The 16,915-nt window shown below is 32.8% G+C and overlaps 1 protein-coding gene across 1 annotated transcript in view; it reads right to left on the bottom strand.

The window, feature by feature from the left end:
- Positions 1-827: 827 nt before the first annotated feature.
- Positions 828-16,915, bottom strand: part of pcx (pecanex) — a 48,130-nt gene continuing 32,042 nt past the window's right edge. The window contains exons 24-25 of the mRNA XM_072538292.1: positions 15,333-15,473; positions 828-12,747 (exon numbers count right to left, since the gene is read on the bottom strand). Of these exons, the coding sequence (XP_072394393.1) occupies positions 12,607-12,747; positions 15,333-15,473 (282 nt within the window). The 3' untranslated portion in view covers positions 828-12,606. The remainder of the gene's footprint in view (positions 12,748-15,332; positions 15,474-16,915) is intronic.

The following is a 16,915-nucleotide window of genomic DNA, read 5'->3' as shown; positions in this document are numbered from 1 at the left end:
AAGGATGGTGGTATTTACAACTCTATTCCTAAGAATAGATTCTATCCAGTTCAAACATCCTCGATTCCTTTACGTCTCGGTCCATTAGTTATAGATTTTCGAAATGTTGTCGAAAACCCATCTATATCCAAAAAGGCTTCCAGCATCACATCTTTATTTTTAGTTGTGTTTCGGTCCCTTTTGTAATAACGCTGAATAAATACCTTCCATTCCCGGTGATTTATACGACTCGCATGAGTTTATTGCCCATGCTACTTTGTCATAGTTTACAATATTTTTGACGTTGCAAAGCCTCGTGGCCTGCTGATCTCCAACCAATTAGTGATTCAACTATTTGTGATCCAGGGAAGTGCACTCTTAAGAGCCGTGTCTCTTCTTGTATTGGTATACTTGCCCTTATCATTTAGGAGTGAGTTAATTGGTTGTGTTTTCTCATTTGAGAGCACACTTTGAAGTTTAGCACAAGCATGAGTGCTTTCAATTTCTTCATAGTGCTTCCTCCATGTGTCTCTCTTGGCTTTTCTTATAGTTGTATAGTAATCCGTCCGTATGGTTCTTTATTCTTCCCATTCCCCGGTTACTATGACCTTGTTGAATGTCTCGTCATTTTCCTCAACAGAGACAGTTCTTTATTCCACCATGGCGTATCAAGTGGAACTTCTCTACGTTATATAGGCCAGATTTCTTGGAATGCTCTTCCAGATGGTCTATTGTTATTATTTGCTTATATTATCATTGTTTCTGTTAGGAAGTGTAGGGACGTGATATAAGAACCTGAACAACAAATTGATAATTTTACTCACTACAAAAAAAATAAAAACAATAATTCACTAATCTTTATTCAAAAATGTGTGGAAACAAATTAATAAAGATTTTTATAAATCATATTTAACCGAAATGTAATTGTACAGCTAAATTTATTTCAAAACTGCTCAAAAAAATTTCTTTTACACAAGTCGAAAAAACAGATTTTTTATACAGAGATGAAAAGAAATATAAATAGCTGTTCTAAATTACAAATATTGCACGTGGATAGTAGAAATCAACAGTTACTATAAACTCAGGGTACTGGACTGTAACAAGAAATAAGTTTTTGATACAGAGCGAATAAATTTACGTTTGAGCACTAAAATGTATATTTAAGGGTAAATGATATATCTACAGGGTAATATAGTCAATCATCTAACCAATTTTGTTTTCAAATGTCATAATATAATAAAATATCTACTTCTGGGCACCATTTAAGTGTTTATTCAAATTTCCTGAGCATACTACGATACTTTTTCTTAGTCGAAAATGATGAATTTCTATTAGCGATTTTTTTATTTAAAAAATTCCTGTCACTGGATTTAGATTGGCTTCAAATAGCTATGACAAAAATTAATTAAAATATATTTATTAATAACGAAGTAACGACACAATTTTAAAACTAATTAAGCTACGAGTCACCAAAGAACACTCTGTATCAACAGCAAGCCATGAAAATGATTTTTTTTAATAATTTTAATAATACAAAATCACTGCGCAAAAAAAATGTTGAAAACAGCACAAAAATTTAATTAAAGTAACGCACCTATAAGTTATTAACTTTACAGTCTATAAAATCTAATATTTCAGCTTAAATCTTGGTTGACATGAAAATTATATTATTATTTAACATCTATGACCAATATTAATGCCACTGTAATGATAATTACTCATAAGTTTTTTAATAAAATTTTGTGTCCCGACTGCAAGCTTAAGTTTGAGAGAAAAATTGGAATTATACGTCTTTTGGGAGACAATGACAGAAGTGCCAGAAAGAAAAGTTTGCATAATATTAATTTAATACCGATCGTCCTAATATTAGCTACATTATGGTAATCAAAATAGAACATTTAATGATTAGGTTGCAGTAACAAAACTAATTTTAAAAAATAAATCCTTACAAATTCAATTTTCTAAAAAATCTGTTGTTAACCTATGAAGACACTTTCACTCCAAATGGAGTAGCACCATCACAAAATTGTCGCAATTGTACATCAGAAAATCCCCATTGGCAATATGGGGATTTTGTATAATATAAACTGTATTCTCAACAAGCAGTATTCTCAAAATATCAATGCCTAGTGTGGTATACTGGTCGAGCAAATTATTGGTAGTTTTTTCTTTGAGAAAAACATGAACTCAAAGAACATTTTCAAAATTTTTAAACACTGACTTGTGGGATTAATTAACAATTAAATTTGTGTATCCAGTTAGCTGGGTGTTCTTTTAATCACGCCAGAACTGTGGAGCAATGGCTAAATGGAAATTTTCCAAACCGTTGGATAGGCCGTGGTAGTCCGTTGATAGAGTGGACACCCTCTTCTTCATGTAGTGCCTATCGTACCACGTACGTAGATTTTTCAGGAAGTAAATTCTTCCTGGTCCTCGTTCTTTTTTTACTTTTCCGTGAAGAATTAATTGCAGCGACCCATGTCTTTCGCTATTCCTCATAATGTGACCTAGATATTTAATTTTGGCTGTTTTTATTGTAGTTAACAACTCTTTTCCTTTTTGCATTCTTAATAAGACGTCCAGGTTAGTAAAGTGGTCGGTATAGGATATCTTCAGATTTCTACGATAAAGCTACATTTCGAAAGTCTCAATTTTCTTACAGGTAGCGTCTGTGAGAGTCCACGACTTAACTCTGTACAACAGTATAGGAAAAATATAACATCGTAGTAACCTGATTTTTTATGGGTACTGATAAATCGTGGCATTTGAATAGCTTAGCCATTTTTTGAAATGCAGATCTTGCTTTCTCTATTCTACATTTTATTTCTAGGGAATGGTCCCAATTTTCATTGACGTTCGTACCAAGGTGGGTGTATGTTTTTACTCTTTCTATTGGTTGACCATTCACACTGTGGCCACCCAGATATTTCCAAATCCCACAATTTTAGACTCCTTTCTCTGGGAAGTTATCAAACAAAAAGTTTACTAAACCCGTCCAAGAAACGTACACGAATTTCGTGTAAGAATTCGACAGGCATGTGCAGAAATTACTCCCCAACTACTAAAAAATGTAATTAAAAAGATTCGCAAGCGCTGCGACTAATGTGTCCAATTAGATGGTGGATTGGTAAAGACAACTAGGATTTAAACTAAAAGTATGTTTCTATGACAGTCCGTTGATACAGGGTGTTCTTTTTTGACTCGTAGCTTAGTGAGATTTAAATTGCCATTACTTCGTTATTAACAGGTTGACTGCCATGTGCACCAATATGGTGCACACTATCATATCCATAAGCTTGTTTGGGAAAATTAATATATCGGTCCTGGGGGCCACACCGCATTGTTTGTTAAACCGACTTTTTATTTAAATATTTGATTATAGATACATTATTTTGAGTCTTCTATAGTATTTTTTTGCAATATACAACAAACTGACTAATTTAATTTCACCTTGTCCACCCCGATTCGACACGAAGTTGATGCGGTCGGCTCTTGATTGTGTTGAACTATTTATAGGAATAGCAGCTCTTGTTGACTGACGGTTCAGCAACATGGATGACCGAGAAACAGAACGTGTGTTACGATTATACAGAGAGATTCCTACGCCTTCTATAGAAAGTGAATTTAATGATAGTAATTTAGACCCCAATTTTACAGCGAATAATGACGAGGAGTTGAGTAATACAGGCAGTGATGACTCCGCTAATCCACTTAGAGTAGCAAATACACTGCTCTTGCCAGGGAATTTTTATGAAACCATTATAAGTATTAACTTTTTTTATTTATTTTTTAGGTACTGTATCTGATTGGAGCAGACCAGACGCCTCAAAAGTTAAAAATATTATCTGCAATAAAAACAATGAAGATGTAGGTTTTTACCTATTCTTGGATGATAATGTTATTTCAATGATTGTTCAAGAAACCAATCGCTACGCTATTCAACTGCTAAATTCTCCGAACGTTCAAATATGTTCTCGAGTGCAACAATGGATTCTCACTAACAACAAAGAAATCTGCACATTTCTTGGATTGGTATTATGGATGGGACTTTACCAAATGCCTTCAATTTCACATTACTAGAAAAAAAGATGTTGACACTAGTTGTTGACCAGTAAAGTAAGCGACTACAAATCAAGTAACCGATTCGAACTTTTACTTAGTATGCTACATTTCGGTGATCCAGCAAGTGCGACGCGAAACATATTATATACATTAGCGGGACGGACGCCAACCGCCATATATTCATGTATTTATATCTTATTGTGTTAATTCAAATGAAGTCTTTTTTCACACGGAGTTTGACTATTTACCAGCGGCACATTCGAAGTGCAAATCAAGTTATATTTTGTTATTAACCACTAAACATATAGATCAAGTTAAAGAAGTTCATACTCGAAGTGGCATAAAATCTAAACCATGTGCCATAATAGAATATAATATCAGCAAATCTGCTATTAATTTATCTGACCAGATCGCATCCTACAATCGAGCTTTAAGAAGATCTGTAAAATGGTATTGAAAAGTTGCATTCAAGATTATTTTAAATACAGCTGTAGTAAACGCAACGTATCTGTATAATTCAGTGACAACAAAAAAAAAATGAAAATTACAGAATTTAAAGAAGAGTTGGTGGAAAGACAGCAGAAAGTTCTGAAAATATAAATCGTCATATTTTCAGAAGACAAGCAAAAGAGGCAGATACCAAAATTGCTATAAGGAAGTGGCGAAGAAAGAGAGACGAAAAGAAGCACAACATCTTCTAAAAAAGTATGCACACGTCCGATTTGTTGTAAATACCTTTGCACTGATTGTTTCTTTAAATTCCATTAATCCGTATTTTTGATGTTTTTATTTGATGAATTAACTATTTTTCTTTTCACTTAAAATAGTGTATTATTTTGAAACATCCTTACCAAGAAATAATAGGCTATATTTCCAAAATTCGTCTAGGAGGCCAACTGATTAAAATTTTGATATAAAATATTAAGCTTGATCTGTACAGTACATACAATGATTGACTATATCAGCATGCTGTGCACCAATATGGTTCACAAATACATAATGGCAAATAGTACTAAATCAGCCTGGCAGTCAACCTGTTAATAAATATATTTCAATGAAATTTTTGTCATCGCTATCTGAAATCACTTTAAATCCAGTGGGAATTTTTTAATAAAGAAATTAGACTAAGAAAAAGTATCGTAGTCTGTTATGGAAATTTTAATAATTTTAAATTATGCCTTGAAGTAGACCTTTTATTGCATGATATTTATAAAGGAAAAATTGGTTAAAATCGGTAAACAACTTGAAATTTCATACATGTGTTTCCAATCTCAATGGGCCAAACACTGTATAAGTGTAAATATAATACACAGAAGCTATTTTTCGTACGTATTTTTAATCATTTTATCTGAAGTAGAAACCTAGACGGTAAGGAAGCTAAACAAGGAGGCAACAAACTTATTCAAATTATCCGAGATGTGTGTCTAACCACATATATACAAATACCTTCAGTATTGACAGATTTAAGCTGACAGAAAAACTTTGAAGTGTTTTGGGAAATAAACTATAGCGGTTCTTTTATATAAATGTCACTAAAATCTCAGGTTTACCAAACATAAAAAACAATCATTTTTAAGATGAAAACAATTTTCATCTTAAAGAGACAAATTATTAAGAATTATCAAGAAGTATGGTTGAGATCTGAAGAACTGAAATGGACGGAGAAATTCTGGAAATCTAGGACATTACCAGTGTAAGAAAATCGCGTAGTCAACGCAAATGATATGAAACATCTATAAAACTATATCAACAGGCGAAAAAATATATGAATGATTATTGGACCTATATCCAGTAAGGAATGCACCAAAACTAAATATGATTTTGACGTTGTGAGCAGTCAACATCTCGGTATTTTAATTAAAAACCCTGTATACAAACGTCTATTTGTTCACTCTGCATATTTGATTAGTTTTCAGTACTAATAGTAATAGTAGTGATAGTTTTAATAAAATATTTTCCTATATACATATATACATCATAAATTACCTATCTATGTTCACAAATTTTTAGAAAGATCCATATTGTTCGGGAAACAAATGGAGATACGTCAGTTTAAAATATAACAATGACGTCAGGCTGTCATATTTTACTGTAGTCTTGATCGTAAGTATATCACCGAATTTCCTGATTTTATCTTATTAGTTATAGATCTTGAAACCTAACTCACAAATAGTACTAGATGTTTCCGTTGTGTTAAAAATAACCACTGTAAAAATAATTAGGTTCGTTCAGAATTAACAGAACCTCACAATATAACGGCGTGACGTCATACAGCAGAGTATTCATTACCCAGTTAAAGAGGTATAAACATATTCTAAAAATACTAAAGAACTACTCCTGATTTTAAACAATAAATATATGTAGACAAATCTATCAGACCCTTTCCAGATATCTAAAGGGCTAAAACGGAGAGATGGATTGCTCCGATTTCGAAGGACCAAACCATAAAAGACATCACAGAACTACATGTGGAACCGAAAATGTGATCAAACTAGAGTCCTAATACAAACAAGGAGACAACATAATATTGAAGTTGTAAAACAGCTCTCATACCTGGGAGTACAGATAACGAAGGAAAACAGCGGGAAGAAGAAAATACGGAGAAGGATAATGCTTGCTGATAGAGCATACTTCTGTATGTCGCAGGCGTTAGGGACCCAAAGACATTCATAGGGAAGTAAAGTTCAAAATATACAAAATGATCATACTACCAATAGCCACATATGGCGCACAAAGAGGGATAATGATGGGATCATAAATGTATTAGTACTTTTGAAAGAAAGATACTGAGAATATGTGGAAAGGGTTCAACGACGAATTATATGAATATTACAAATAGCCCTCTATAGTAAATTATCCAAAAATATAAAGATTACGCTGGGCAGGTCACCTTATAAGAATGGATAATAAGAGAACACCTAGGAGAACGTTTAGTGGAAGTATGGCGGGACGTTGGCCAGTAAGAAGGCCAAGGAAGAGGTGGATAAACGAAATGAGAACCGATGCTAGAGATATAGAAGGTGGATAACTGAGAGCAGCCGAGGAAAGGGATGCTTAGAGGAGAATGCAGAGGAAAGCCAGGGCCCGACTTGGCCTATAGCACCATTGGAGAGAAAGAGAGAGAGACAAATCTATAGGTTTTGTTCTACTAGAAGCTGCACCAAACATAATGTTTAATATTTTTTTATAAGGAAATAGTTTAATTTCCACAAAAATACCTTAGGAAATTATAAAAAAAAAATAGGAAAGTTAGCTTTAAGACGATCCAAATAGATACATAGGTTGTGTAGTAGAAAAAATATTGTGAACATTGTAAATGCTGTAAGAAATAGAAAAAAAAGTGTATTCAAATGAATCAAGTGCTGGTAACATCATAACAAAAAGTATATGAATAGTCTTCAGTTGCCAATGATAGAATTATAGTAGATTCGACGCCGAAACTAAATTTTTCGCATTTTTTTTTTTTTTCAATTAGCGTTAAAATATATTTCAATATAATTATATTTGGGGAATTGGGAGGTCACTCCATATATCACTGTATGATAATAGATCAAGAAATTATGTTTACCCTCTCTAACTGATCAAAATTTTAAACAAAAAAGTATGCTAATACAAATGGATCAACAGTTTTCAAACAACGCCAACAGAACTATAACAGTTCCCTGTCAAAACTCAATTTGTTTCTTAAAATTGATATTTTTACATTCATATACTCAACAATGTTTAAACATGGTTCTGCTACAGCTCTGTTTGGATCAAATGGCGCCTTGATAATTCATGCAGGATTTCATCTTAAGTTAAACAATTAATTGGTGCTAGATGCTGGCAAGTTGGTAGTTGCTGCATATCACGGACCAAGACCGAGAGAAAAAGAAACTGCGTATAAAATATACATATTTTGGACTATTTTATAATAGTCCAATGTACTTATGTCTGGATCATTTGTAGACCAATATATATTATAGACTGATAACATAGTTAAGACACCTCATGGGAGTTTCGTTTTGATGGCTCTTAAATCCTCAAGGGTTGGTTCAAAATATGCAGTAGATCTTCTTTGTATTTCGTGAATGAATAAAATAAAAATACACTGTAATATACATAGACTATACAAGAAATATAAACGAAACGATTCCTCTACAATGTCTTAGTAAATCTATAACAAAACTATGGCTCAGTTCCTGATTGTGGTCCTACAAGTAAAAGTTAAGTACGAAATTATTCAGATTATGAAAATTATACTTAGTATTTTATGTAATTTAGAAATTAACCTACAGATAGAGGAATTTTTTGAATCTACATTGTCGTTTCGGGAATAACGCCATTTGTAATGAAGACCTGGTATTTTTTTATCTTGTTATAGATAATGATATGTAGCGCAATTTGTTACTAGAAAGCTTGTACCAGCATTAGCGTAGCTTTGTATACTCAAGCTTTAATTCTTACCGCCTGCAAAAGGTTATTTTATTAACAGGAAAATATTAATCATTATATCTTCTAGTATTTCCAATCTAATGTGACTTCAAACGATAAAGATGGATATCTGCAGCTCATTTCCAAAATTACATAAAATTTTTAACGTAAATAGGACTACAATTGGTATTGAATACAGGATGTTCCAAAACTCTGTTCTTTTATCGCAAGAAGGAAAAAGGTTAAAGATATATGTATATACGCATGCCGTATTAGATTAGATATGCAGGGTTGTGCAAAGATGCCGGAAAGACTGGTTCCTATCGCCTATTGTGAAAATTTCTTAACCAAGAATACCCAGAACTATCAACGACAAAAAATTTAAATTAGTTAAGATATATAAATTAAATATTTATTTTTAAATATCTAGATTTTGTACCAAATAAATTCAATATAGAGTGTTGTTAAATTAGAGTTTGATTCCTGTTGTTACTTAATACTTGAAGAGCATTCACGCAAAAGTCCAAATTTGAAATTTTTGAGTTAGGTATGGATTCGGCATCTAAAAGCAAATATCGATCAATATTTTCATCAAAACTCGTGCTAAAGTTGATAAATACCAAGCAAAATAAATACGAAAGTGGTCACGATCAAGCAAAAGAGAATATTTCCATCATATGGCACTTATTTAGGTAAGTTCAAACAAAACTCCTGTTAATATCTTATGGGTGCTATCAGGATTCAGTCATAAGTTGATAAGTACACTTCGGGATCAATGTAATACATTTTTATTGTTTTGGCAATGTATCTGTTATCAAATAGCTGAACCTATGTCATTAAGAAGAAATACATCACTACAGTATTTCGTTATTAGTTTTGGGTTAGTATTTGGTGTATAATAGAGATGGCGCACGAAGCTTTGTGGTTCACATAAAACAGAAAAATAACATGAGCTTTGAACGTTTTTCGACTTAGTTTTGGTTCTGGCAGGCAAATTATATTTGTGTGTTGTGTAATTATGGATGGTTATGATGAAGACTTCGTTTTAGTGGGGTAAAGGAGTGCTGATTCCCTAGAGTTATTAGAATTTCTAAAATCGTGGAACGAGGCGATGTACCCAAGGAAAGACGAGGGAGAGATAAAATATCACACAAGTTACTGAAAGCAAAATGTAGGAAAACGAAGAATATAGTGGCTTAAAAACTTGAAGGAATCGTTTGAATGCAGTAGTGGAGAACTATTTAGAACGGCAGTCAACAGGGTCCGCATGGTATTCCTGGATCAAGGTATTTCTTCTTAAACCTTATATTTACGGGCAAGATTGAGAGAAGAAGAGGTCCGAGAAGAAAACTACATTCCTGGCTTAGAAACTTTCGAAATTGTTGCGATGTCGAAGATACTGGGTCCATTTTCCGGCTGGCTGCGGAACGAAACCTTAGAATATTTGATTAAGACAATAACCGAAGGGCCTACACGCTACCAAGCATATGACACAATAAGAAAAAGTACAACAAAAGAGAGAAATATGAATGAGGTTTAATTAAGTAAACATTGTGTTACAATAAACAACAGTTGGAAAAATAAGTTTTCAGTAAATAAATTTTTTCCATAAATGAATCAATTAGTTCTAAAATTAAATAAATTGCAAGTAACCTCCTTTGAGATCTTAGTACGTTAGACTCATAAGAAAATTATTTGTTATAATTTCAACAGATATACACAACAGATCAATATAGTCACTACTGATTGATGTTCTCTTCTGAAGTCAGATCTTAGTCACTCTCGTCAATGTTGCCAAATTTATCACTTAAATATAATACTCTATACCTAATTGAAAAATTAACGTACTGTGTAACTACCAATTGACATGAAAAGGAGTAAAAAATTAATTTTCATTGGGTATACTCTGCAAACAGCCCAATTCTGATATATTCAGCAAAAATATACGCTAGTACAGTGTTGCAAGAAGTCAAATACATTATATTATCATTGTATAATTTATTTTTAATCAACAGTAGGATATGTATCTAGATTTAACAATACAACTATTTTTTTTACAATTCGGTTATTTTCAATATTCTCTACAATCCTTTACTACACAGGCGATTAGGCAACGTAGTATGAACACAGCATGAAATTGACCGGCTGATCGACGACGTGTAACAAATCTCACATAAACATTAGCAAACCGAGTATTGGAAAACCCTGTAGTAAAAGAATAAACGTTTTAAGTCTACATCCGTCATTTTCACGTTCTTCTAATTTTTTAAACTGTCATGGTTACAAATAAGTTGGCTCGTAACTCCTAAAAAAATCAGTCTATTATCGTTTTAAGGCAACCATGTAAAATTTTCATAACTTACAAACTTTTTTATTATTTATCGATAAATTACATAATATCCAACTTGTTTTATATACCTTTTCACATATGCAACAATTGTGGCGTTTCTGTTTATTAATATGTACATTAAATAAGAAAAATGGCCAATGCGAAAAGGTATTGGCGGTTTCGTTCAAAAAAATGGTTAAAACGAAAGATATAATCCTATCAACATTACGAGGAATATTTCTTTGCCTTTTAATTTATGCTGCTAACCTTTATTTGACCTAGAGATGATGTTTTAGTTTCCTGGAAGTTATATTATCTTATCTTCCACATGAACAATACTCTTACTTACAATATTAGTCTACAAGAGACTTAATTTTTGATTGAGTTGCGTTTTCTCGGCATCTTGATTAGTTTTTCCCAAAATAATCTTACTGACGCTCACAGAACTCTAACGATATTCCCTAAAACAGAGAATGAAGACTTTCTATACCTCTGACATGTAGTTGGAGTGGACTTACAGAAGGCATGAACTGTACCATGTTCAGATTTTTTGTGAAGTATGCACACGTCCCTCCCTTACCGGGAACAAGGAATTTTACTTAATTTACTTGTAAAAATAATTGTTTGTGTAAATTGTTTTATTAACCCATTATTAACCAAATTAACCCACTTACTACACACACTTACATAATCAAACCTCCGTAAAACAATACGACCGAGAACCTGATCCAGTTAGAAGGTATAAATTAAACATTTGCATTCAATGACGAGGTATACAGATTTTTTGAGTCAGTTAGTTGGTTTAACTCAATAGTTTGTATACATTAGAATATAGGTGAAACGAAAATAAAAACGTATTTTTTAAAAATGTGTTAAATTTGTCTTTGGAGAAAACGTTAAGAAGGTATTTCTACCCTCAAGCTACTCCGAATGTAGTAACAAGCTAGTTATGAACATCACACCTTTTTAGTCCTTGATAATGCTAAGATAACTACGTTGATAAACAAAAAACACGGAAGACAAACCTGAAAAGCACACAAACGTTATCTGAATAATGAATAGTTATTTTTAATCCACGGGCAAACTGCTTATTTACCCTAAGTACCGTGCTTAAAATATTTAGGCATATTTTTGAATCAACGACATAGATCATATCTTATATATTCCTTGTTTATATAAAAATGGACATGACTTTTTAACAGTGACAAAAAGCATTGAGACACACAAAAACATTTTGGAGAAATTGTTAAAATACACCCATTCACTTAGCTTTGACGTTTAAATGATACCCTATGTCTTTCGCATTCGCTATTTTCCTTATTGATCAACAGAAACGTTAGATACCTAATAGAACATTCAAATAGTCTTTGTTCTTGATAATATATAAATAAATCTTAAAAAATTAGTATTAACAGTCTCTCTCGTAATAAATAAAAAATAACTACAATAAAAAAACATAAAAAATGGACAAGGCAGTCAGTTTCTGGAGAAAAAGCAGGCTACATAGAATGATCTCACTCTTTACATTGTTTATGAGGATTTCTTAAAATATTTTTTAAGTTTCTAACCTACAAACTTTTTTAAAATAAATTATAGTATTTCACAGATCAAACTTTCAATAGTTCATTAAAATTCGAGAATTTAAAAATTCAATGTGTGCTCCAAAACTAAAAAATTACATTAAGGCAATGTAGTTAACACGCTTGAAACAAAACCAGTATTTTATTTCTCCAGAAACTGCCTCCTCGGATTCCTTTAAATATGGAATAACATCATCTTCACAACAGCACATGCTACAGCAGCAGATGCCTGAGCAGCATGTGCTATACTTCGGCCCCGAGATCTTGAACTCCGCTTTTAGCTATTGGTACATATTTATCGTCGATATTGACCAGCAGGATTGTTTTGTCGATGTGAGACCTTTTCGCTGCTTCCTTGTGGCTAGGAATCCATTTGTGGACCACCTGGAAGATATTATAGAATGTTAAAAGTAGGTACGACTTCCTTTTCTAGGTGGATTAATCACAAAAGGGGATACATGATGTGCAACCAAAGTTTACAGAAAACCAACCTACACCAACAGATATCCATTTTACCACTCAAACCATCATAACCACAACGTTAACATCAAAAAAGGAATTTTCAATCAAATCAATATATCATAGAGTCCAAACCACCTGCTCTAATGAAAATGTATTTCAGGAGGAAAAAAAGCGACTAACAAAGGTTTTGACAAAAAATAATTTACCCATTATCATTTACAAAAAGGTTGAATAATGAAAACAACAAAACACCACAAGAAAAGCAGGAACACTCATAAGAAGAGATTTAAATATGACAACAGTACCATATGTAAAGGGCCTACCAGAAATATTAAGAGGGATAGGAAATAAGATAAGAAAGATCAAAGAACTTCCTCTATAAAATACCCTGTTAATGTAACAATGTCTACGTGGAACAGACCACAAGACTACTAAATGTCAGGATAAACGAGCATGAAACATACATCAAAAACAGACACTTTGATAAATAATAGATATGCAAACATGTCTGGAAAAATGAGCACAGGGTACAATGGAAAGAAGCAACAATAATCATGAAAGAAACAGACATAAAAAAGAGAAAAATCAAAGAAGCAGCTCTCATCCTACTTAATGGAAAAAAATGTGTAGAAAATCTATCAGCAGAATATAGCAGGCTTCAACTGCCAATACTAAAAAAAGAAGTCAACAACAAGAACATACCAACAATAGCGGATTACTAGAAAGTCAGAAACATATCATCTACAATTATACACAATACATATGCAACACACAATACACAAACGTATAATACATAAACATACATTACACAAGAGCAGGATGTGTATTCTGCGTTTGTGTATCCAAAAAAATAATACAAAAACACAAAAAATAGTCATAATTTGATATCCCGAGGGCACAAACACCACCCTTCAAACTTTTTCAACCCAAAATCATGACTGTTACCTACAGTATTGTGCGAATTAATGTGAACAAACAGAATTAATTTGTAAATATCATTTATTTAGGCCAAAGGTAAATTTAGGTACACTTACATGAGATTTTTTCATTAATTAGTATTTAATATGTCCCCCTTTTACTTTTATGACTTCCTGGATCTTCTAGGCATGGAATCTACAAGTTTTTTTGTAATTGTTTGTGATTGCTTCATCTCTAAACCACACCTTAATCACTGCTTCCACCATTTTTGTTTTTGTCGTACAGTCAAATTTTTGCAGTTTAGCCTTACATATTGCCCACAAATTTTCAATAGGATTAAGGTCAGGTGAATTCCCAGGCCAATCAAGAAGGGTAATATTATTATCCTTGAAGTATTTCATCATAACCTTCGATACATGGCACGGAGCTGAATCTTGTTGAAAAATTGCAGTCCCTTCGGTCTGTACTTTGTCAAGCTCTATAGCTAAGCGTTGCCCTAGCATGGCTTAGTACTTTTCACTGTTCATCATACCTTCAATAGGAATAAGAGTGCCAGTTCCTGAGTATGAAAAACAGCCTCAGAACATTATTTTGGTGGGATGTTTAACTGTTTGGTTAATATGGCTAGCTGAAAGTGACTCATTGGCTGCCTTTCGTACGAATTTTGATCGCTGGCCCTGCACTAGGAAGTGGGTCTCATCAGAAAATAACACTTTTCTCCAATCTTCTGCACTCCAATGAGCGTATTTTTTTGCCCAATTTACTCTTTTTTCATCATAGGCGCTGTCAGAAGTTGTTTCTTCTGTGGTCTCACGGCTCTTCTCCCTCCTTCTAAGAGACGTCTGCGTACCGTTGAGTCGTGAATTTTTATTCCAGCCTTTTCTAAATCTTGCTGGAGGTCATAACTTGTTCTTTGGGATGAAGTTTGCTATCGCGCAAAAGAAAGGCTTCATCTCGAGGAGTAGTCTTCCGTTTTCTTCCACATTTTCCTTTCCGCTGCACTTCAACTGACCCTGTTTCCTTTTTTTGTTTAATTATTTTGTTTACTGCACCCAAACTTACACAACACTCCTTTGCAATGTCCCTCTGAGTCATTGGTGTATGCTCACTAAGTGTTATGATCCTTTCTCTTTTCCTAGGAGTGATATCCATATTAAAAAGTTAAACCTGATTGCACAGTTAAATCAATGAAAATAACACCAACTTGCACATAACCTGAGATACAACAAAATATAATAATGATATAAAACACAAAGCACGTGTTTTGAACAATATACTAATAAGGTTTGGAGGTTATGTTGTTTTTTTGACAAAACAGTTGACAGAATAGGCACAGCAGGTGTGCCAACTTATGAAAACTGAATTTCGATCTCTGTTCACATTAATTCAACAATTAATTCAATTAAAGTCAACAGTCAAGTTTTGGCAGAATTTTTATATTATTTTTTGAGAACGATTTCCGGAGTGGAAATCGAAACGTTAAATATTAGTTAAAAATGTAATTTTCATTACAATCAATTTTGGCCTAATCCCATATAAACATAGTATTTAGGTAAGATGAGTGGACAGGTTTTGTTTGTCTTATTTACCGTTCCTTCCATTCCTTCTTCAGGTATCCAGTCTTTCCAGTAGGTGCGGCCTCCTCTCATCCTGAAGAACTCGTTCGGCCATAGGAGATCTACTTTGCCTATTTGGTTTACAGAGTCAAATACAGCACCTGGTTCTATAATCTGTAAAAAAAAAAGAATATACTGTGGCTGCAATTAGTATTACATGTGACTACATTTTAGTATTACTAGATATACTGTAATTAGCTATAGTAAACATAAAAATCAGAAGCGATCTATAAGATGAGCGTATGCCAAGGAAGGTAAAATGTGGATTATATAAAATAGATAAACATAAAGCAAAAGATTTTAATCAGATTATAAATGTATCTTAAACGCCGCCTACACTATCGATCGAAGTTCTTAGGACGAAGTCTCGAAGTTAATCGATGCGAGGTGATTCTCTACATTAGTGATGTAACGAATATTCGCAATTCGCATATTTTTGCATATTCACATTCGCATTCGCGAAATTTGTGCGAATGTTTTGCGAATATAAATATGTATAAGAAAAAAAAAATAATTTGAAGATTAGGTTAATAAAATAAAAATCCATTCACTTCTAATTTTTTTTATTAAGAAAACTCACTTTACAAGCTTGGAAAACTATAAAATTAGAAAACAAAAAATAAATGATGCAGTGTAAATAAACAAAAACAAATTATTCTCTGAAACATCATCTTGAAAAAGTCTAAGAATTATTAAACTACAAATTAAAAATAGTCTATGTGTGTTTATGTAAAGAGTTTAAACAAACAAACAAACAATTCGACTGCGGTTAGATAAGTTCAGATAAATTTATTAATTCAGCAATTTTCGGAACAAGATACATATTATAATGTGTAATGTAATGTAATACAGTACATGATTTGTATAATTGTTCTGAAAATTGCTGAATTACTAAATTTATCTGAACTTATCTAACTACACACCTCACGCAAATGAGACTGCCGGCAGTGCCGGAGACAATTAAAATTGTTAAATTTAAAAAAAAACTGAATATTCGCATTCGCATTCGTATTCGCGAATGTCGGTGGCATATATTCGCATTCGCATTCGCGAATGTTCAAAAACTGACATTCGTTACATCACTACTCTACATACTCGTTAAATTGCCGAAAAAACTCAATCTGTATCACAGTCAACGACGCTGCAATGATATAGAGTAAAGTGAAGTCGAGTAATGTAGTGTGACACTTCGTATTCGAACTTCGGGCTCTTTGACTCGGGCGCGAAAAACCGACACATCATAATGTTTGATTTCCCAGTACATAAATTAAGGGAATCAACTTTCTTAATGGTAGTTGGTCAGCGCATTAAACAAAATATATGACATCTTGTGAAGTTGGTTTTATTTATTTGTATTATTTTACAGAAACATTTTACTTTGTTTGCAGTGCAGAAGTAATTAACAATTTTAAGAAATAAATACTAGGTAAATAGCAAACTATCAAAATACAACCCTTTCCATCCAGTCCGTGCGTGACTGTGAATGAAACGGCAGAATGACAATAAAATCAAAATAGTATGTATACTCAGTTCACTAATCCCAGTTTAACTCTTGT

Source organism: Diabrotica undecimpunctata, chromosome 1 (genome assembly GCF_040954645.1).
Source record: "Diabrotica undecimpunctata isolate CICGRU chromosome 1, icDiaUnde3, whole genome shotgun sequence".
In the NCBI taxonomy this organism is placed as follows: domain Eukaryota; kingdom Metazoa; phylum Arthropoda; class Insecta; order Coleoptera; family Chrysomelidae; genus Diabrotica; species Diabrotica undecimpunctata.
This window is presented reverse-complemented; position numbering and strand designations above follow the sequence as displayed.